Below are 13,571 nucleotides of genomic sequence, written 5' to 3'. Positions count from 1 at the left end.
GAGATTCGCCAGACTCCTGTACGCGGGTCATGCCATGAGAATGGCACCGGACGACCCAGCCTGCAAAGTCTTTAGGAGCGCCCACATCGCCAGAGAAGGCGTGGTAGGCCGAAGCTGAGATGGAGCGATGGCGTTGGTTTAGATTGGCAGACGACGGCAGGACCGTATCGAGGAATTTTGCTGTTGGTTCTTCTTCTTCTTCTTGACCTGCTGCAGAGTTAAGCACGTCTATTTAGCCACGGCTAGGTCGCCAATCAGAGTCGCTAAGTTCACGACTGCGCACGATCCTCCGACTGATTAGACTCCACCTGATCCAGCCAACGAGCTCGCTGTACTGCTCTGCGCCTCTTGAGAACGGGTCGATGAAGATCAATCTTCCTGGTGAGGCATGCGTTCGGCATCCTGCCCCAGCCATCAAATCCTTCCGGCTCTGGCGAGCGTCAGGATTCAGCACTCCAAGACTCGTGCTCGTGGACGACTATCGTACGTAGCATTGCGACTTTCGTGTGTTGCTTGCTCCAATGGATTGGACCCTGGCGTTTCAGTCAGGTGTATGCCTCGCATACCAGATCCGCAGATCTCCGTCCGATCATGTCGATGGCACACGAGGAATCAAGGAATCCAAGGTAGACGCCCTCAAAAGGATTCACAGGCTGTTTGGTTCACTGGTAGTTTTAGGAATCGTCGTGGCACCAAGCAGTATCGCAATTTCAGGAGGTCCTTGTTTATCATTCCACCAAAACATTTTGCCACTCTTTCTCGTGCGGTTGTTTTGCAGGATTGCCCAAATAAGTTCTGCTGGTCTTTGCTTAGGACGAGTGCCATCCGTCCATCGATCATTGAGTGTTTCTCTCGTTGTTGGCATCATCTGAAGAGGGATGACGAACTGACTATGGTGAATGTCCACCTTATTGATAATATTATTTAAATTGTAAAAAGGCGAATGAGGTCTCAGAGACCCTAATCGTTTATAAATAAACGATAAAAAATATTATTTAAATTTTAAACTCCTTAATAGATGTATGTCAGAATGTGCCGAATTATTGTCAGAATCTTCCTTCAGGGTTTAACTTCTTACTTACTTATCAGGAGCTACAACAGCCTCGCGTGCTTGGTAACTGCTACAGAAGTCCTTGATATCATGCATGATTCAGCGCTGTGGTCTGCCGGTCCAATATCCTTTCTTGGCAGGCGTATCAACGTCATCTCTACACTTCATTCTGGGCGTACCACGCCCCTTCTGTTCAAGTGAGAGGTTCAAGACACTTTACAGATAAGATAGCCCAGTAGCATTCTCATGGCATGACCAGCCCGCCAGAGCCCAACCAAAAATTCTTCTGAAAATTTCCCTCTCGAACGCGGCTACCAGGATTGCGCTTGTTTTGGACGGAGTTTTCATCACTCAGTACACAATGAGCACCGCGACTTCAAATGCTCTATTTGGTGTTCTATGTTCTTAATTTAGTTCTCACTTCGTTAATCTCCTACGCAAGGTTTTTTGGCTAAAGTCTGAATAAATGCCCCCCCCCCCCCTCCCCACTCACGGGCACTCATTATTGCAACTGAGTTGCCTTAAATTCAAGTAAAAGTTAGGTTAAGTTAATCCATTCAGACCCTGCATCGAATCGTACTAGTCACATCCAGGACACGCTCTCTCTCTCACCAAAGCCAGTAGGCTAGCTTAGATTCAGATCGGATTGCTATGGCAACCAGAACACGCGCACAATAATATGAATTTGGCACAGCAAAAAAATCAAAAACAGAAAACAGCGAACATTTTCGTAATGGTTTTTTGTTTCGCCTTTTATTTTTCATATTTTCATCTTCCATTACACATAAATAAAAATATCTACTACAGACTTTTATTTATTTTTCTCTCTGATGAAACTGTGTTGTTCACCTTTCAGCAGCGTAAGCGCGCCCTTCCCCCCGCTCGTACGACAATTGGGATTATCAATTGTCTACGCTCGATCAACGGTCCATCCATGTTTAACTGTTATATGTTACTCCCAGTATATCCACCGCCACATTCTGCTCCTGCGTTCCGTTCCTTCGTACTACACCACTGAATCATCTTCCGTCCGTGGTCTTCTGCTGTTGCTGCTGCTCCTGCTGCTGCTTCTGTCCTTTTGCTCCGAGTGTGTTTCTCATTTTGTTTTCCGTTAAATGTTTGATTGAGTTAAATGTCAGTTTAGCAGTAGGTGAGTTGGGATTTTCATGCTCGGAAAATCGGGGATTGATTTTAAATTACTCGTCTCGTTCTGTTCAACGTTGCTGTGTGAAGAATGGTCCACTCCATACGCCCTGCTTTTGCTTTTACACCTTCGAATGACAATTTTGGTTCAGAGCGGAGAGCGGATAATTGTGGTAAAGTTATTACAGTACGACTACACGGTTTTAGCTGTTTTCAACTGCTCTCTGCTTCCGGCCTAGCAAAAGTAAGCTGGGGGGAAATTGACTCACCAAAGAAGAACCAAAAGAAAAAACCGCAATAAAAACGTGCATAAACTACTACTGTTGCAACGTAGGAAAGAAAGATTGGTTGATGCTACATTTCAATGATTTTCTTTTGCTGTATCGGTTCACTGCACAAATCGCACGTTGAGTACGGCGCAGTTCTTTCAATTCCGTACTGAACGTGAACAACAACAAAAAGGATATTCGTCATGCGAATACGAAACAAATTGTAGCAAATAATCATATTTCCGCTGCTTCAATTCCGGTCCATGAGCAATAAGTCAAACGGTGAATGGGAAGAAGGGACACTACGACGACGAGGGAACTGTCCTCAATAATCAAGCGTAGCAAGAAAGTTGATAGATACAACAGAAGAATATAAAAAAAAACAAGACAACGTTTCGGGTGCCAGTTCAGGGGCTGGCGCTGGCAATAATTAGGAAGGGATGAGGTTTGCGCTAGGCGCGTGCAGGAGACCAGCACAATAACGGCGGCAGCGAATGATGCGACGACTAATGACAGGCTGGCAACGATGATGCGGATGATATTTCTTCGGGTAATCTAATTTGTTATCAGATTGGTGGCGAAGTTGGTGCAAGTAGAGGAGAGGATGTCTGATATAAAGGGGAATCATTCCCATTCGGTCGTGCCCGGTGGTTTCGACGTCAGGTCCAGCATCACTCGCGAGATTCCCGGCATATTGGATAATTCATCTACCATCTTTTGTAGCACCTGTGGAAGGATAAAAGAAAAGAAGATAATCGTAAGTAGGTGGACATTCAATAACGAATGCAATTTAAAACAGAGCCTATGTTGTGCCTGTGCCTACCTGGCGATCTAGCACTAACGTTCGTCGATGCACTTCCATAAGTGCTAATCGTCATTCGGTAACTGAGCAGTATTTTGATCATCTTTTAACAATCCCGCGCATGTTTCTGATAGCGTAACTTTGAGCTTCGGTTTCGAATGCATGCTTCGCTCCAGCAGTTCCGAGTAGCATTTCTGGCTCTGTCCTATTCAACTGCCGTTCTATAGAGTATTCTCTCTTCGTTAAGCTCGTTCCTATGTCTTTCTTTCGAATCGCGAAAGCATTGTACTGCTCTACGATTAGATAAATTAGAATGTGTAGGTTCTTATAGGAAATATTGGGTCTCTTGCTCGATCCCTTCTCTACATTTTGCGTATGATTTCAATATCTTAAGCCGTAATGTTTGCTCGTTCCTGTGACACTGCATTAATCCTGCCTAATTCGGAAGTGCATTCAACTTGCTTGATGTTTGTCACAAGAATTCCTTTCCCTTTCTTCTCGTCTCTGGTAGAACACTTACATGATGTAATTGTTGTCCTTTCAAGTCAGTAAATGTGGTATCAGCCTTTGCCGTGCGTCCGAACACTAAACGACTGCTTCACATCCATATGTAAGGACAATTTTATGAGTCTGCTTATAGGTCTCTTGGTGGAGTCAGACGGTTAACTGCTAACTTTTCTAATTCATCTTGCTTTGTAGCTCGGCTGGAATATGTCCGCATCACAAAAGGCCATTTGGGGTAAGGCACCGCGATTATGGCGACGGGAGAGGCTTTGCGTTTAGGCGCCTTTTAATGGTCACTCAATTATCATCCAACAAACCAACCAACAAATAGCAAAACTCTTAAAGCTACAGACACTGCAAAGCTGGCCCTCCCTCATCTCTACACATTCGTATACGTATGCTTACTTGTTATGGGCGATTTCATTATTCTAATTCCCAGTTTGTCGTCCCCCTTTTCTCATCCTTTCTTCCTTCCGATCCCGATTTCTTGTCTTAATTTTCTTGTGAGGTTTTCACTCTTTTTCGTTTCCACTGGTTTGTGGTGGTGTTCGCTTAGCTGAACTAACTCTAGTTAATAGTGTTAGTTGTAACAACTATCTTTAGGGTACAGCAATGCCGTGTGGCAAACGTTTGACATGGAATAAATAATAGTTGATTCTACTTACGTTTGTCGGTAACCTGTCGGTTCCGGGAATCGCTGGCACACCGGTCATGAAATCGTTTGTAACGAACGGTCGCAACACTACGGATCGCATGCAGGATGGGGTCTTCTGCGCGGGGTCCCGATCAAAGTGGATCGGTATCAGGATGACAGGCATTTGAGAGATTTTACGCATACATTCGTGCTCCATCAGAATCTGAAAGGGTAGTACAAAAAACAAGTTCAGCGTTTGGTGATCGGCAGCTGGTGACACGTTCAGGATGAACCTAATTTACCTTATTGACGATGTTATCTACCATACGTAGCTGCCACACAACACTTTCCGTTAGCAGCGTGTGGGTAATGTCTTGCACCGGATACTGTACAACGTCGCCGAAGATGTAGCACACTCTATTTACATTGTGCAGAATACGCGGTATTAGCTTCGCTAAGAACAGCATATCCTGCCAGTTCGGAACATCTTTGCTCGAAAGGCCCACGGCGTAGCTGTACGATCGTTTGTCGCCTGTAAAAGTTGGGGCGAAGAAGTGTGTTAGCCAGCTCTCTCTCTCTCTCTCTCTCTCTCTCTCTCTCTCTCTCTCTCTCTCTTTCGTTTTTCTCTCATCACGACTGCCCACCGGCACACATACCTTGAACGCCTACGCTTCTTATTGGCAGTAGAGTAGCATTCAATTTGATGTTACTAGAAATACGGCAGAGCTGCTGCTGGTCTTCCTTCGTAGTTGTACCGGAAACGCGATTCAGCAGAGCGTGGTTTTTCTCCAACTTATTTTTGTAATCCACTATCACTTTAACAATGACCTGTAAGCAATAATGACGCAAAGGTGTATTAATTTTCGTGCCCCAAAATGTAATTACACAACGCGTGATCTTACTTGTGTCTCTGAATAGTCTTTCATGAATGCCTCCTCGGCACACAGCACTCTGATGGCTAATCCTGGCCCGGGGAAGGGATGCCGCTCAATCAAATGCGCCGGCAGACCGAGCGAGTAGCCCAGTTGCCGCACCTCGTCCTTGTGAAAGTCTCGCAGCGGTTCGATCACACGACCCGCCTCACGCAGTTTCCGTATCAACTCGGTATCGTTGTGGTGTGTTTTAATCGTGTCGGCTTTAGCGCTGACCAACGCGGACGCCGATTCGATCAGATCGGGCCGAAGCGTTCCCTGGGCCAGGTACACTTCGTCCGCGTTTAGATTCATCTCGCGCAACACCTCGTTCGACACCTTCACGAACACGTCGCCGATGATCTTACGCTTGTCTTCCGGACTGATCGTCTGGCACAACATCTGCGTGTCCTGATTGTATAAGGAACCGGGAAGTTTGATTGTGGTCGTACCCTTCATGAACTTGTAGATTGCATTCTTTACGTACAAATCTACTCCCAGCTCACGCAACGACTTTTCCACATTTTCGCTTTCATTCAGACGCATAAAACCTGTGGGAGAAACACAAGAAAGAAAAAAAACGAGGATGATTGTATCGTGTGCATGTGTTGTGGGGCAGAATTAATTACCATTATCGATATGGACAGCAATAACTTGATCCGGTTTTAAGGCATGTCTTAGCAGTGCTGCACACACAGTCGAATCTACCCCTCCGCTTACCAACAACTAAACGGGACAGATGAAAACGCATGAAATCAAACACTTGTTGACCCATTTGGGACCATCCGAAGGGGATGATACTTACCAACACCTTACTGTTGCCCACATGCTCTCTAATGTACGCGATGCATTCTTCCTCCCGGTTGCGCATTGTAAAGTTCGGTTGCAGTCCCGCAATGTCCACAAGGAAGTTAGAGAGCATCTGTTTACCGTTCACGGTTAAATCGACCTGGAAAGCAGAAACAAGGTGTGGAAGTCGCGCTTTAAACTCCGTGTTTGTGTGGTTGGTGTGATATCGCACCACAGGTTAGGATACCGTACCTCCGGATGGAACTGTACGCCGTATATACGAAGCTGCTCGTTGTAAATCGCGGCAACGATGCGGTTTGAGGAATATGCTCCCACCTTCAGCTTGCCTCCTACCCGATCGATGCTGTCACCGTGAGTGAGCAAAACCTTCTGCGAACGCTGCAAGCGGCTGTAAGTATGAAGCAGATAACCGATCAAGGTAAGGGGGTATTGGCAATCATAATTACTCATCCAAAACTCATAGAAGATAAAAGATCATTCCTAATGATGAGATGAATTGGTGCTGGTGAAATGTTAGACCAGGTGTAGCTTTCTACATAAGTCTTGCTAGCGCGAAAGTTGTTCCTGGTTTTAAGTTTGCTCTTGGAGAATTGTATCAAAGATCACCGTACGCTGATGAGATGATCCCTTTCTTATTCCTCCTGTACAGTGCTACCATGCAAAAAAATAAACCGGTAAAACAAATACTACCACTCACTTGAACAATGGACAGCTGTCTTCAACCTCTATAGTATGCTCGCCGTCCTCCCGGATGTCCTTTTTCTGTACGGTTCCATCAAACTCTTTGTTGATAATCTGCATTCCATAGCAAATACCTGGCGATTACAAGCAAAATGAAAACAATCAATCGCAATTGCTGACACATCACCATCACCAAATGCGGTGCTGCTGGATATTTACCTAATATCGGTAAGCCTAACTTAAAAATATCTGGATCATACTTTGGCGCATCCTCGGCGTAGACAGAATTGGGACCACCGGATATAACAACTGCTCGGTAGCCGAGTTCTTTGAGTTTTAAGGCAGATGTTTCCAGAGGTAAAATATCTGATTTCACATTGAGTTCGCGCACCTTCCGATCGATTACCTGTGGCAGCAAAAACAAAACGGGAACGGGTGCGTTAGGTTAGTGTGGTTGTGGTATAATATAAAGAAGGATCTTCCGAACGTACCTTCCCGTACTGTGATCCGGCGTCTAGTATTGCCACGCGGTCATTATGTAACCCTCCATTCTCCGTTAGGCCAGCCGATTTGTTCAACGCACTCATGTCTTGATCGTTACAGCACTGAAAACGAAATTGCGTGGTAAAGTTACAAAAATGAGAAACTCTAAGCTGCAAGGAATCACTGCGTCAGCCACAGCACACTGTAGAGCCAATTTATATAATTGATTGATAACACATAGATTACACGACTTTAGGAGAGGTGGTGTAGGTTATTTGCCGGCATTGGAAGCAGTGGTGCTGGTTGCTATGATAGATCAAAAACATCAGATTCACGATCGCTAACTAGCACACAACACAAGCACACACACACACACACAACCGCGCGTTTAAAGAATGCTTACTAGATTATTGGACCAGTAAGACGGTTGGATTATGCGATTAGTCGATCGATTTGCAGAAAGCTAGCGACAATTAAACATTAACTGTAGGGTATAAGGATACGTAAGCAGCATCCGGAGCAGTTGGAAGGATTGAGCAAAAACCGCGTTAATCACACTCTTACGACTTTTGCCATCGATAAGCAACAATAATCATGAGAACCGTCCCATAACAACAGATAAACAATCCAACAATTTCTAGGTTATGATTTGGATTGCATTTTCTTAAGGTTTCCCCGATGACAGTACATTTGTATCGTGTGAAAATGCTAGCTACGCACGGTGTCAGATGATACGCCAACCAGATAAATGAATGACGCGTCCTATGGGCAACCACCGTAAACACTGAAGTTATGAATGTGTAGCTGCACTACTGCTATTTAAGGTCACACCGTCTACCATCTACCGAGCCGATAAGGTGCAGTGCAATGCGCATGCAGCGGAGGTAGCAGCAGCACCAGCACCAGCACCAGCAGCAACAGTAGTAGTAGTAGAACACGTATTAGCATGAAATAAAGAATGAACGAAAAGCGATTATGACTAAACACACGCATGGATGGTGGTAGCAGACAACACCACAGAATCGTCACCAAATACTCAATTCTGTTGTATCGCTGCTGCTGCTGCTGCTGCAGCTGCATTCTACATAATAATGCCGTAGCGGTAGGACGTTTTGCAGCTAAAAAGCTATGCGCCCCGAGCGACTGCAAAACAGACGGGCGGCGCAGGGCAGGGTGCGGTATTTACACGGAGAAAGATACGCAAGAACATCCACGGCAACTTCCGACGGCCGGATCCGGACTGCTCCGTTTTTCTTTGCTTCCAAGTCGCTCGCAACGCAACGATACCCGCGAACAGAGATTCACACGTATCCCTCCTAGTGGCCTTTCGGAGCGAAAGGTTTCCAGATCGCGGAAAAATGCTTCCGAAGCAACGCACTGAGATGTATTGCGGGCGTAGGAAGAGGAGAAAAAAGATAAATACGATCGAGTCGCAAACCGCGACGGTAGTAGCTATTGGCTCTAATTATTCAGCGCCGGACTGGACCGCACGGTCACCACTGCAAACACCTACGATAAAGCGCTTCACGTTGCACCTAGGCGTCGCAAGGTTTCGCACAACTTTCCACGATTTTTGCACACTTTCGAGCGTCCACAAGCCACAAGAATAAAACCAAAAACCTTTTCTTTTTCACTTTGCACGGACGATGATTTCCAACACCAACACCAAGCTGTCATGGGCGCTTCCGCACTGTCATTCGCCTTCCGACAACTGTCATTTGTCGGAAACTTGACAGCCGCTGCACACCGCGAAAATGGTCCACACCGGCTGCCACCTTCTCCTGGCGCAGCCTTCGGCACCCGCATGGACGTGTGTGGCGACGATATTGTTTGCTAAAAAGTATGCTATCCACCAATCTGCACCGCATGTAATCAGCACAAAAATGTTTCCAACTAGCGAGCCCGAGCAACGGTTCCTTTGAAATGATTCTACACTTTCTTAACGCATGAGAAGCACACGCGCACGCACATACGCACACAAACATTTATGGAACAACCAATGCCGTGCGGATTGAATCATCCGCATCGGGCCATTTGTTTCGAGTTTGCAAACGTACCTTTCCGCCAAAGCACGCTAGAAACGACAGCACGATTAAATGTTGGAACCTTTTCCCCGTTCGGCGTTGATATCGGCACTATTGTCCACCGGTTACGGATGTTCTGTTTCGGATTGTGCAGTTTGTCTTGCGATGCGTGACGCTGTCCCGCTGAACTGTTCCGTCTCAATGCAAACTGCATACAGCTAGGCCGTCAAGACCATTCGTGTGACATTTCATGGCACGCATTTGGCAGAAAACAAGATAAGAAGAAAGTATGGATCACAATGTACGGAAAATGTTGATTAAATAGGATTTCGTTCTTTTCTGAAAAAAAACTGTGGAGCTTTGAATTTGCGAATTTTATGCGGCGTACGGTTGATACCATGCGGCGCTTATTGTTTTTTTTTTTTAATTCTTATTTACAATTTTACTGGATAGAAAATGGCAAATAGAATATTAGGCCTGTGACTCTACAAAAAATACGGCTAGCTTCATTGTGTTTTTATCCACAATTCTATCGAGGTAAAACGGATGGTTGCAGTTACAATTTAGTCACTTGAAATTTACCACACCAAACATTGTAATAAATGTGGATATCAGACTGAAGTGTAAGGTTTCGAATATGATATTCAATCCTCTGTGTGTTAATTTAAATTTAGTTCTGCTTCGGATGGTGTGTGTTTATGCATTTGCACTGCTGTCACTTTCATTGTAACAAGAAACAGTTCATCTAATGTTTATTGTAGTTCGTAACTACAATCCATGTTCTCACTACTTAGCCGTAGGATTGTCGGTTGTGGCTGCACTGTTGGCTCGTTGAACTTTTATAGCATTTACAATATCAACGACCAGTGGATGGGAAAATTTGTTTTCGGTCGAGTCAAAAAATTCCTGCAGCTTCATGGGACTGTGGTCACGTTTCTCGTATTCGTATGCCTGCATTACCATATCAAGCCGGTCAAGATCTTTCACGAACTTTGCTTCGGGAGTTTTGCCCTCCTCATATTCCTGCCGAAGGATGCACGAAATGTAAATCGATGGCACGAAATTTGCTCGCTAACTTACGTTGAACAGTGCCATCATCCTGTCCTGGTTGGGACCAAGCAGATTAGCTATCTCTGTCATGGCGGAAAATTCCTTCAGCAGTTTTTCTTCTCGTGAAACCCCACAGTACGGAGTTATGTCCCCAACGATCCCTTCCGCCAAGTCATGTACAAGCGCTTGATAAGGAGGGATAAGGAAATTACACTATCATTATAAACGGTCGGGCTATCTTGTTACAAGAAGTGTCTTTACACATTTCCATCACGCGGATCCGATCCAAGCCGTGGCTATCCTCCAGAAAAAATGACATCATCGCCATCCGATACATGTGACCCGAAACGGTTTCACAATCTTTCACCTTTCGCAGAACCCAGCCAGTCCGTTTTAGATGCTACAAAGTAAGAGAAATTTTAGTTATCTTTGCGGATGTGCGTCACGAGGTGATCGGCTTCAGATAAACGTTACCTTCACGTTGCCCAGCACTTCCATAAATTTAATGTAATTATTCATGTTTACTGTGGATTTTTATTCCGAAGAATCACGAACGGGGATTTGGAAAGGGATTGTTCAATCCTCAATGCACACAATTTCTCAATTCTCTACCGAAGTAGATTGATAAAAATAACAACTAGGCCACTACCACTGGATGGATGCAACTCGATGCATACACACTTTCCACGGCTGCACAATAACGCTCCAGATGCAACTAGCAATCCATGGCTTTGGTTTAATTACTTCTAGTTAAGCTGGCTTGCTGACTGCAGGCCCAACCAGTGTTGTCTCAAAGTGTAATTACTTTGCTTTCACTGCTGGGTGAAATCGTGCCCGAAATGCATTTGTTTTCATCGTGAAAATATCGATGTCGGTTGCGGAATGTCAAACTGTCTTGAAGCATTCCGGTTGTTTATGCAGGGTTCGTAGCACTGGGTCATTGGAATTAACACATTGATTGCTCAAATGCGTTAAGACATCGGTCAACAGCTAAACCAAAATAAAAATGGAAAATAATGTCAAAAGAATTATAAACCAAAACTTAAGCAAAACTTGTCATCTTTAATGAGCATTAATTGGTAAAAAAACGATCTTTTTTACGTGTTAAGGCTGCCACGCCGTGTAGACGCGCCATAAGCATTCCCCCCTCAATTGCCAACCCCTGCCCGAAGAAGTGACGGTTTGTTTTGGGATCTGTCAGATTGAACAACAACAATGCTGCCAATTGGAAAATAAATATAAATATCGTAACAACGCAGCCGATCAGCGTAACCCCACGGATAATTAGGTCCGATAGAAACTGGCGCCCCGGTGATAGAGGCCGGCACCAGACAAACCATCACACACCGAAAGACTGTTAAACAAACCTCGTAAAGCAACATCCTACCTCTACGAATTCCTGCAAAGTCTTGCACAACTCGACGTAAAAGGGGAAAAGAAATGTTCAAAGTTGCACACAGTAATGCGATTTACAAAGCATTGCAGGCACAAGTAAGGTAAGGTTTTGTGGGAGATTGGTTTGTAAAGTGAGAAGCAACGGATTGAACGTTTTGCGCATTAACGTTCTAGGTACACCCATCGGACGCACTACAATGTGCTAAAACTACAGCCAAACTGCTCGTCGAGGGACGTCCGAACTGCGTTCATCCAGCTTTCTAAAGAAGTAAGAAGCACCGCATGCGATTGCGACTGAAGGTAACTGATTTCTATTTTTTTTTGCAGCTACATCCTGATGCGAATGTTAGCAACAGCGAAAAGTACGACAAGAAGTCGTTTGTCGAGCTGCTGGAAGCTTACAAAGTGCTCAGCAAACCCGAGTCCCGGGCTGCGTACGATTTCGAGCTATCGCTGGGCAAGAATCCAGGCAATCAGGTGTTTCATAGGTACGTTCACTTTCTCCTGCGTCGTAATTCCTGTGGGAAGCAACTGACCACCGGGATCGCTTAAAATAATACTTCTAGACCGTGGGCCGCAAATTCGATGCATTACAACAGCGAGGAACAGTCGTACTACGGAATTAAGGGGGTCAAAAAGGTTAGCAATTGGACGATAGTGCTGTTTTGCGGTATTTTTATGCTGATCGGCATCATTCTGCAGGCGGTAGCAATCAGGTAACGAAGCGCTTGGCGTCTGCTTTACTGTTGATAAAAAAAAACTAATTTTTTGTTTTATTTTGTTTTGCTGCAGTAAATCGTTCACATTCCAGCGAGATCAGCTGGATGAATTCTCTAGGCAGAATGCAATCACTCACGCTGAGGTCCGCGAAGTGGCGGAAAAATATGGCAACAAAGCGCAAATCGAGCGCATGAAGGCAAAGCTGAACTAGGAAGGATGCGTGGTAGTATGCGTTGGTGTACAAGCTGTAAATTGTTGAGACGTTTTAAGGAAGATTTGACGATGTATTTGTAAATACTGTAATAATAATGTAGCGATGAATTTGTGAATGACCTGCTGTGGAACTTCGGGGACCATCTTCTGTAGGAGCCAATCCAGATCGTGGCGTACGCTGATGACATCGACATGATTGGTTTGAGGTTCTCCTTATTGGTTAGAGGTGGCAGAAGCTAACCAACAGAACCGAGCGAGCGGCACCAAACCTCGGGTTGGAGTTTATAGTGGCACCACCAGCAGCCCTGCTAGCAAATACTGATTTACGCAGGGGTGATTTACAGATAGGTGACCACACTTTTGTAGACGTCCAAAACTTCACCTATCGGGGGCCAGAAGTTTGAACCGACAACAACATTGATGTTGAGTTACGCGCAAGGGTGCTGGCTGCCAACCGGTCATACTACTAACTAAGGGGAAACTAAGTACCTGCCGCGACGGACGAAGCTGGTAATTGTATAAAATATTTATAGTCCCAGCACTCACATATGTCTCTGAAACATGGACTCCGTCCAAAACTGACGAAACTCTCTTAGCCGCGTTCGTGAGGAAGATGCTCAGAAGTCTTTTTGTCCCCGTATGTGTGGACGGTCAATGGAGGAACCGCTTTAAATTGATGAGCTTTAAGAGCTGTACGATGATCTCACCATCGTACTTAGATTAGACTCGCCAGGTTCCGGTGGGCTGGTCATGTCATGAGCATGACACCGGACAGGAGATGTGGTAGGCCCAAAATGAGGCGGAGTGATGGCGTTGACGCGTCTGCCAGAACTGCTGGGATGATGGATTGGCAGACGTTAGACGGCATCGAGGATTGTTGC

At 45.3% G+C, this 13,571-nt stretch overlaps 3 protein-coding genes across 10 annotated transcripts; 1 reads left to right on the top strand and 2 right to left on the bottom strand.

Annotated features, from left to right (window-relative positions):
- Nucleotides 1-1,813: 1,813 nt before the first annotated feature.
- Nucleotides 1,814-9,547, bottom strand: LOC118511091 (GMP synthase [glutamine-hydrolyzing]). 8 transcript variants are annotated; one of them, XM_036053784.1, is made up of 13 exons: nucleotides 8,909-9,109; nucleotides 7,692-7,751; nucleotides 7,297-7,410; nucleotides 7,025-7,211; nucleotides 6,822-6,939; nucleotides 6,356-6,512; nucleotides 6,120-6,263; nucleotides 5,944-6,040; nucleotides 5,306-5,865; nucleotides 5,060-5,231; nucleotides 4,706-4,935; nucleotides 4,435-4,626; nucleotides 1,814-3,189 (listed from the first exon to the last, which is right to left on the bottom strand). In XM_036053784.1, exons 1-13 carry the CDS (start codon nucleotides 9,092-9,094, stop codon nucleotides 3,088-3,090), a joined length of 2,319 nt encoding a protein of 772 aa, XP_035909677.1. In that variant the 5' UTR covers nucleotides 9,095-9,109; the 3' UTR covers nucleotides 1,814-3,087. The 8 variants fall into 8 exon arrangements, with proteins under 8 accessions (XP_035909677.1, XP_035909679.1, XP_035909686.1 ...); XM_036053786.1 differs by lacking the exons at nucleotides 7,692-7,751; nucleotides 8,909-9,109 and adding exons at nucleotides 8,475-8,665; nucleotides 8,802-8,902 and having other exon boundaries at nucleotides 1,841-3,189; XM_036053793.1 differs by lacking the exon at nucleotides 8,909-9,109 and adding an exon at nucleotides 8,802-8,902 and having other exon boundaries at nucleotides 1,841-3,189.
- Nucleotides 9,548-10,051: 504 nt separating this feature from the next.
- On the bottom strand, nucleotides 10,052-11,249 carry LOC118511122 (5'-deoxynucleotidase HDDC2). The gene is made up of 4 exons (XM_036053854.1): nucleotides 10,837-11,249; nucleotides 10,624-10,762; nucleotides 10,393-10,547; nucleotides 10,052-10,335 (listed from the first exon to the last, which is right to left on the bottom strand). Exons 1-4 carry the CDS (start codon nucleotides 10,879-10,881, stop codon nucleotides 10,099-10,101), a joined length of 576 nt encoding a protein of 191 aa, XP_035909747.1. The 5' UTR covers nucleotides 10,882-11,249; the 3' UTR covers nucleotides 10,052-10,098.
- A 297-nt stretch (nucleotides 11,250-11,546) lies between these two features.
- Nucleotides 11,547-12,809, top strand: LOC118511121 (dnaJ-like protein 60). The gene is made up of 5 exons (XM_036053853.1): nucleotides 11,547-11,858; nucleotides 11,932-12,025; nucleotides 12,085-12,245; nucleotides 12,324-12,473; nucleotides 12,550-12,809. Exons 1-5 carry the CDS (start codon nucleotides 11,803-11,805, stop codon nucleotides 12,686-12,688), a joined length of 600 nt encoding a protein of 199 aa, XP_035909746.1. The 5' UTR covers nucleotides 11,547-11,802; the 3' UTR covers nucleotides 12,689-12,809.
- Nucleotides 12,810-13,571: the final 762 nt, after the last annotated feature.

This window comes from Anopheles stephensi, chromosome 3, assembly GCF_013141755.1.
Source record: "Anopheles stephensi strain Indian chromosome 3, UCI_ANSTEP_V1.0, whole genome shotgun sequence".
Classification (NCBI taxonomy): Eukaryota; Metazoa; Arthropoda; class Insecta; order Diptera; family Culicidae; genus Anopheles; species Anopheles stephensi.
The sequence above is the reverse complement of the archived record's forward strand: the minus strand, read 5'-3'. Positions and strand labels throughout refer to the sequence as shown.

Bases quoted from the DNA above. Each gene is read 5' to 3' on its own strand.
- LOC118511091 (XM_036053784.1), bottom strand. From the start codon at position 9,094: ATGCGGGTGCCGAAGGCTGCGCCAGGAGAAGGTGGCAGCCGGTGTGGA. The intron at 6,264-6,355 runs GTACGGTATCCT...TCTGCTTTCCAG, and splicing joins GCGTACAGTTCCATCCGGAG to GTCGATTTAACCGTGAACGG. The intron at 5,866-5,943 runs GTAATTAATTCT...TTTCTCCCACAG, and splicing joins TGCTGTCCATATCGATAATG to GTTTTATGCGTCTGAATGAA.
- LOC118511122 (XM_036053854.1), bottom strand. From the start codon at position 10,881: ATGAATAATTACATTAAATTTATGGAAGTGCTGGGCAACGTGAAG. The intron at 10,548-10,623 runs GTAAAGACACTT...CTCCTTATCAAG, and splicing joins GATCCGCGTGATGGAAATGT to CGCTTGTACATGACTTGGCG. The intron at 10,336-10,392 runs GTAAGTTAGCGA...ATCCTTCGGCAG, and splicing joins GGATGATGGCACTGTTCAAC to GAATATGAGGAGGGCAAAAC.
- LOC118511121 (XM_036053853.1), top strand. From the start codon at position 11,803: ATGTTCAAAGTTGCACACAGTAATGCGATTTACAAAGCATTGCAGGCA. The intron at 11,859-11,931 runs GTAAGGTTTTGT...TTAACGTTCTAG, and splicing joins GCATTGCAGGCACAAGTAAG to GTACACCCATCGGACGCACT. The intron at 12,246-12,323 runs GTACGTTCACTT...TAATACTTCTAG, and splicing joins GGCAATCAGGTGTTTCATAG to ACCGTGGGCCGCAAATTCGA.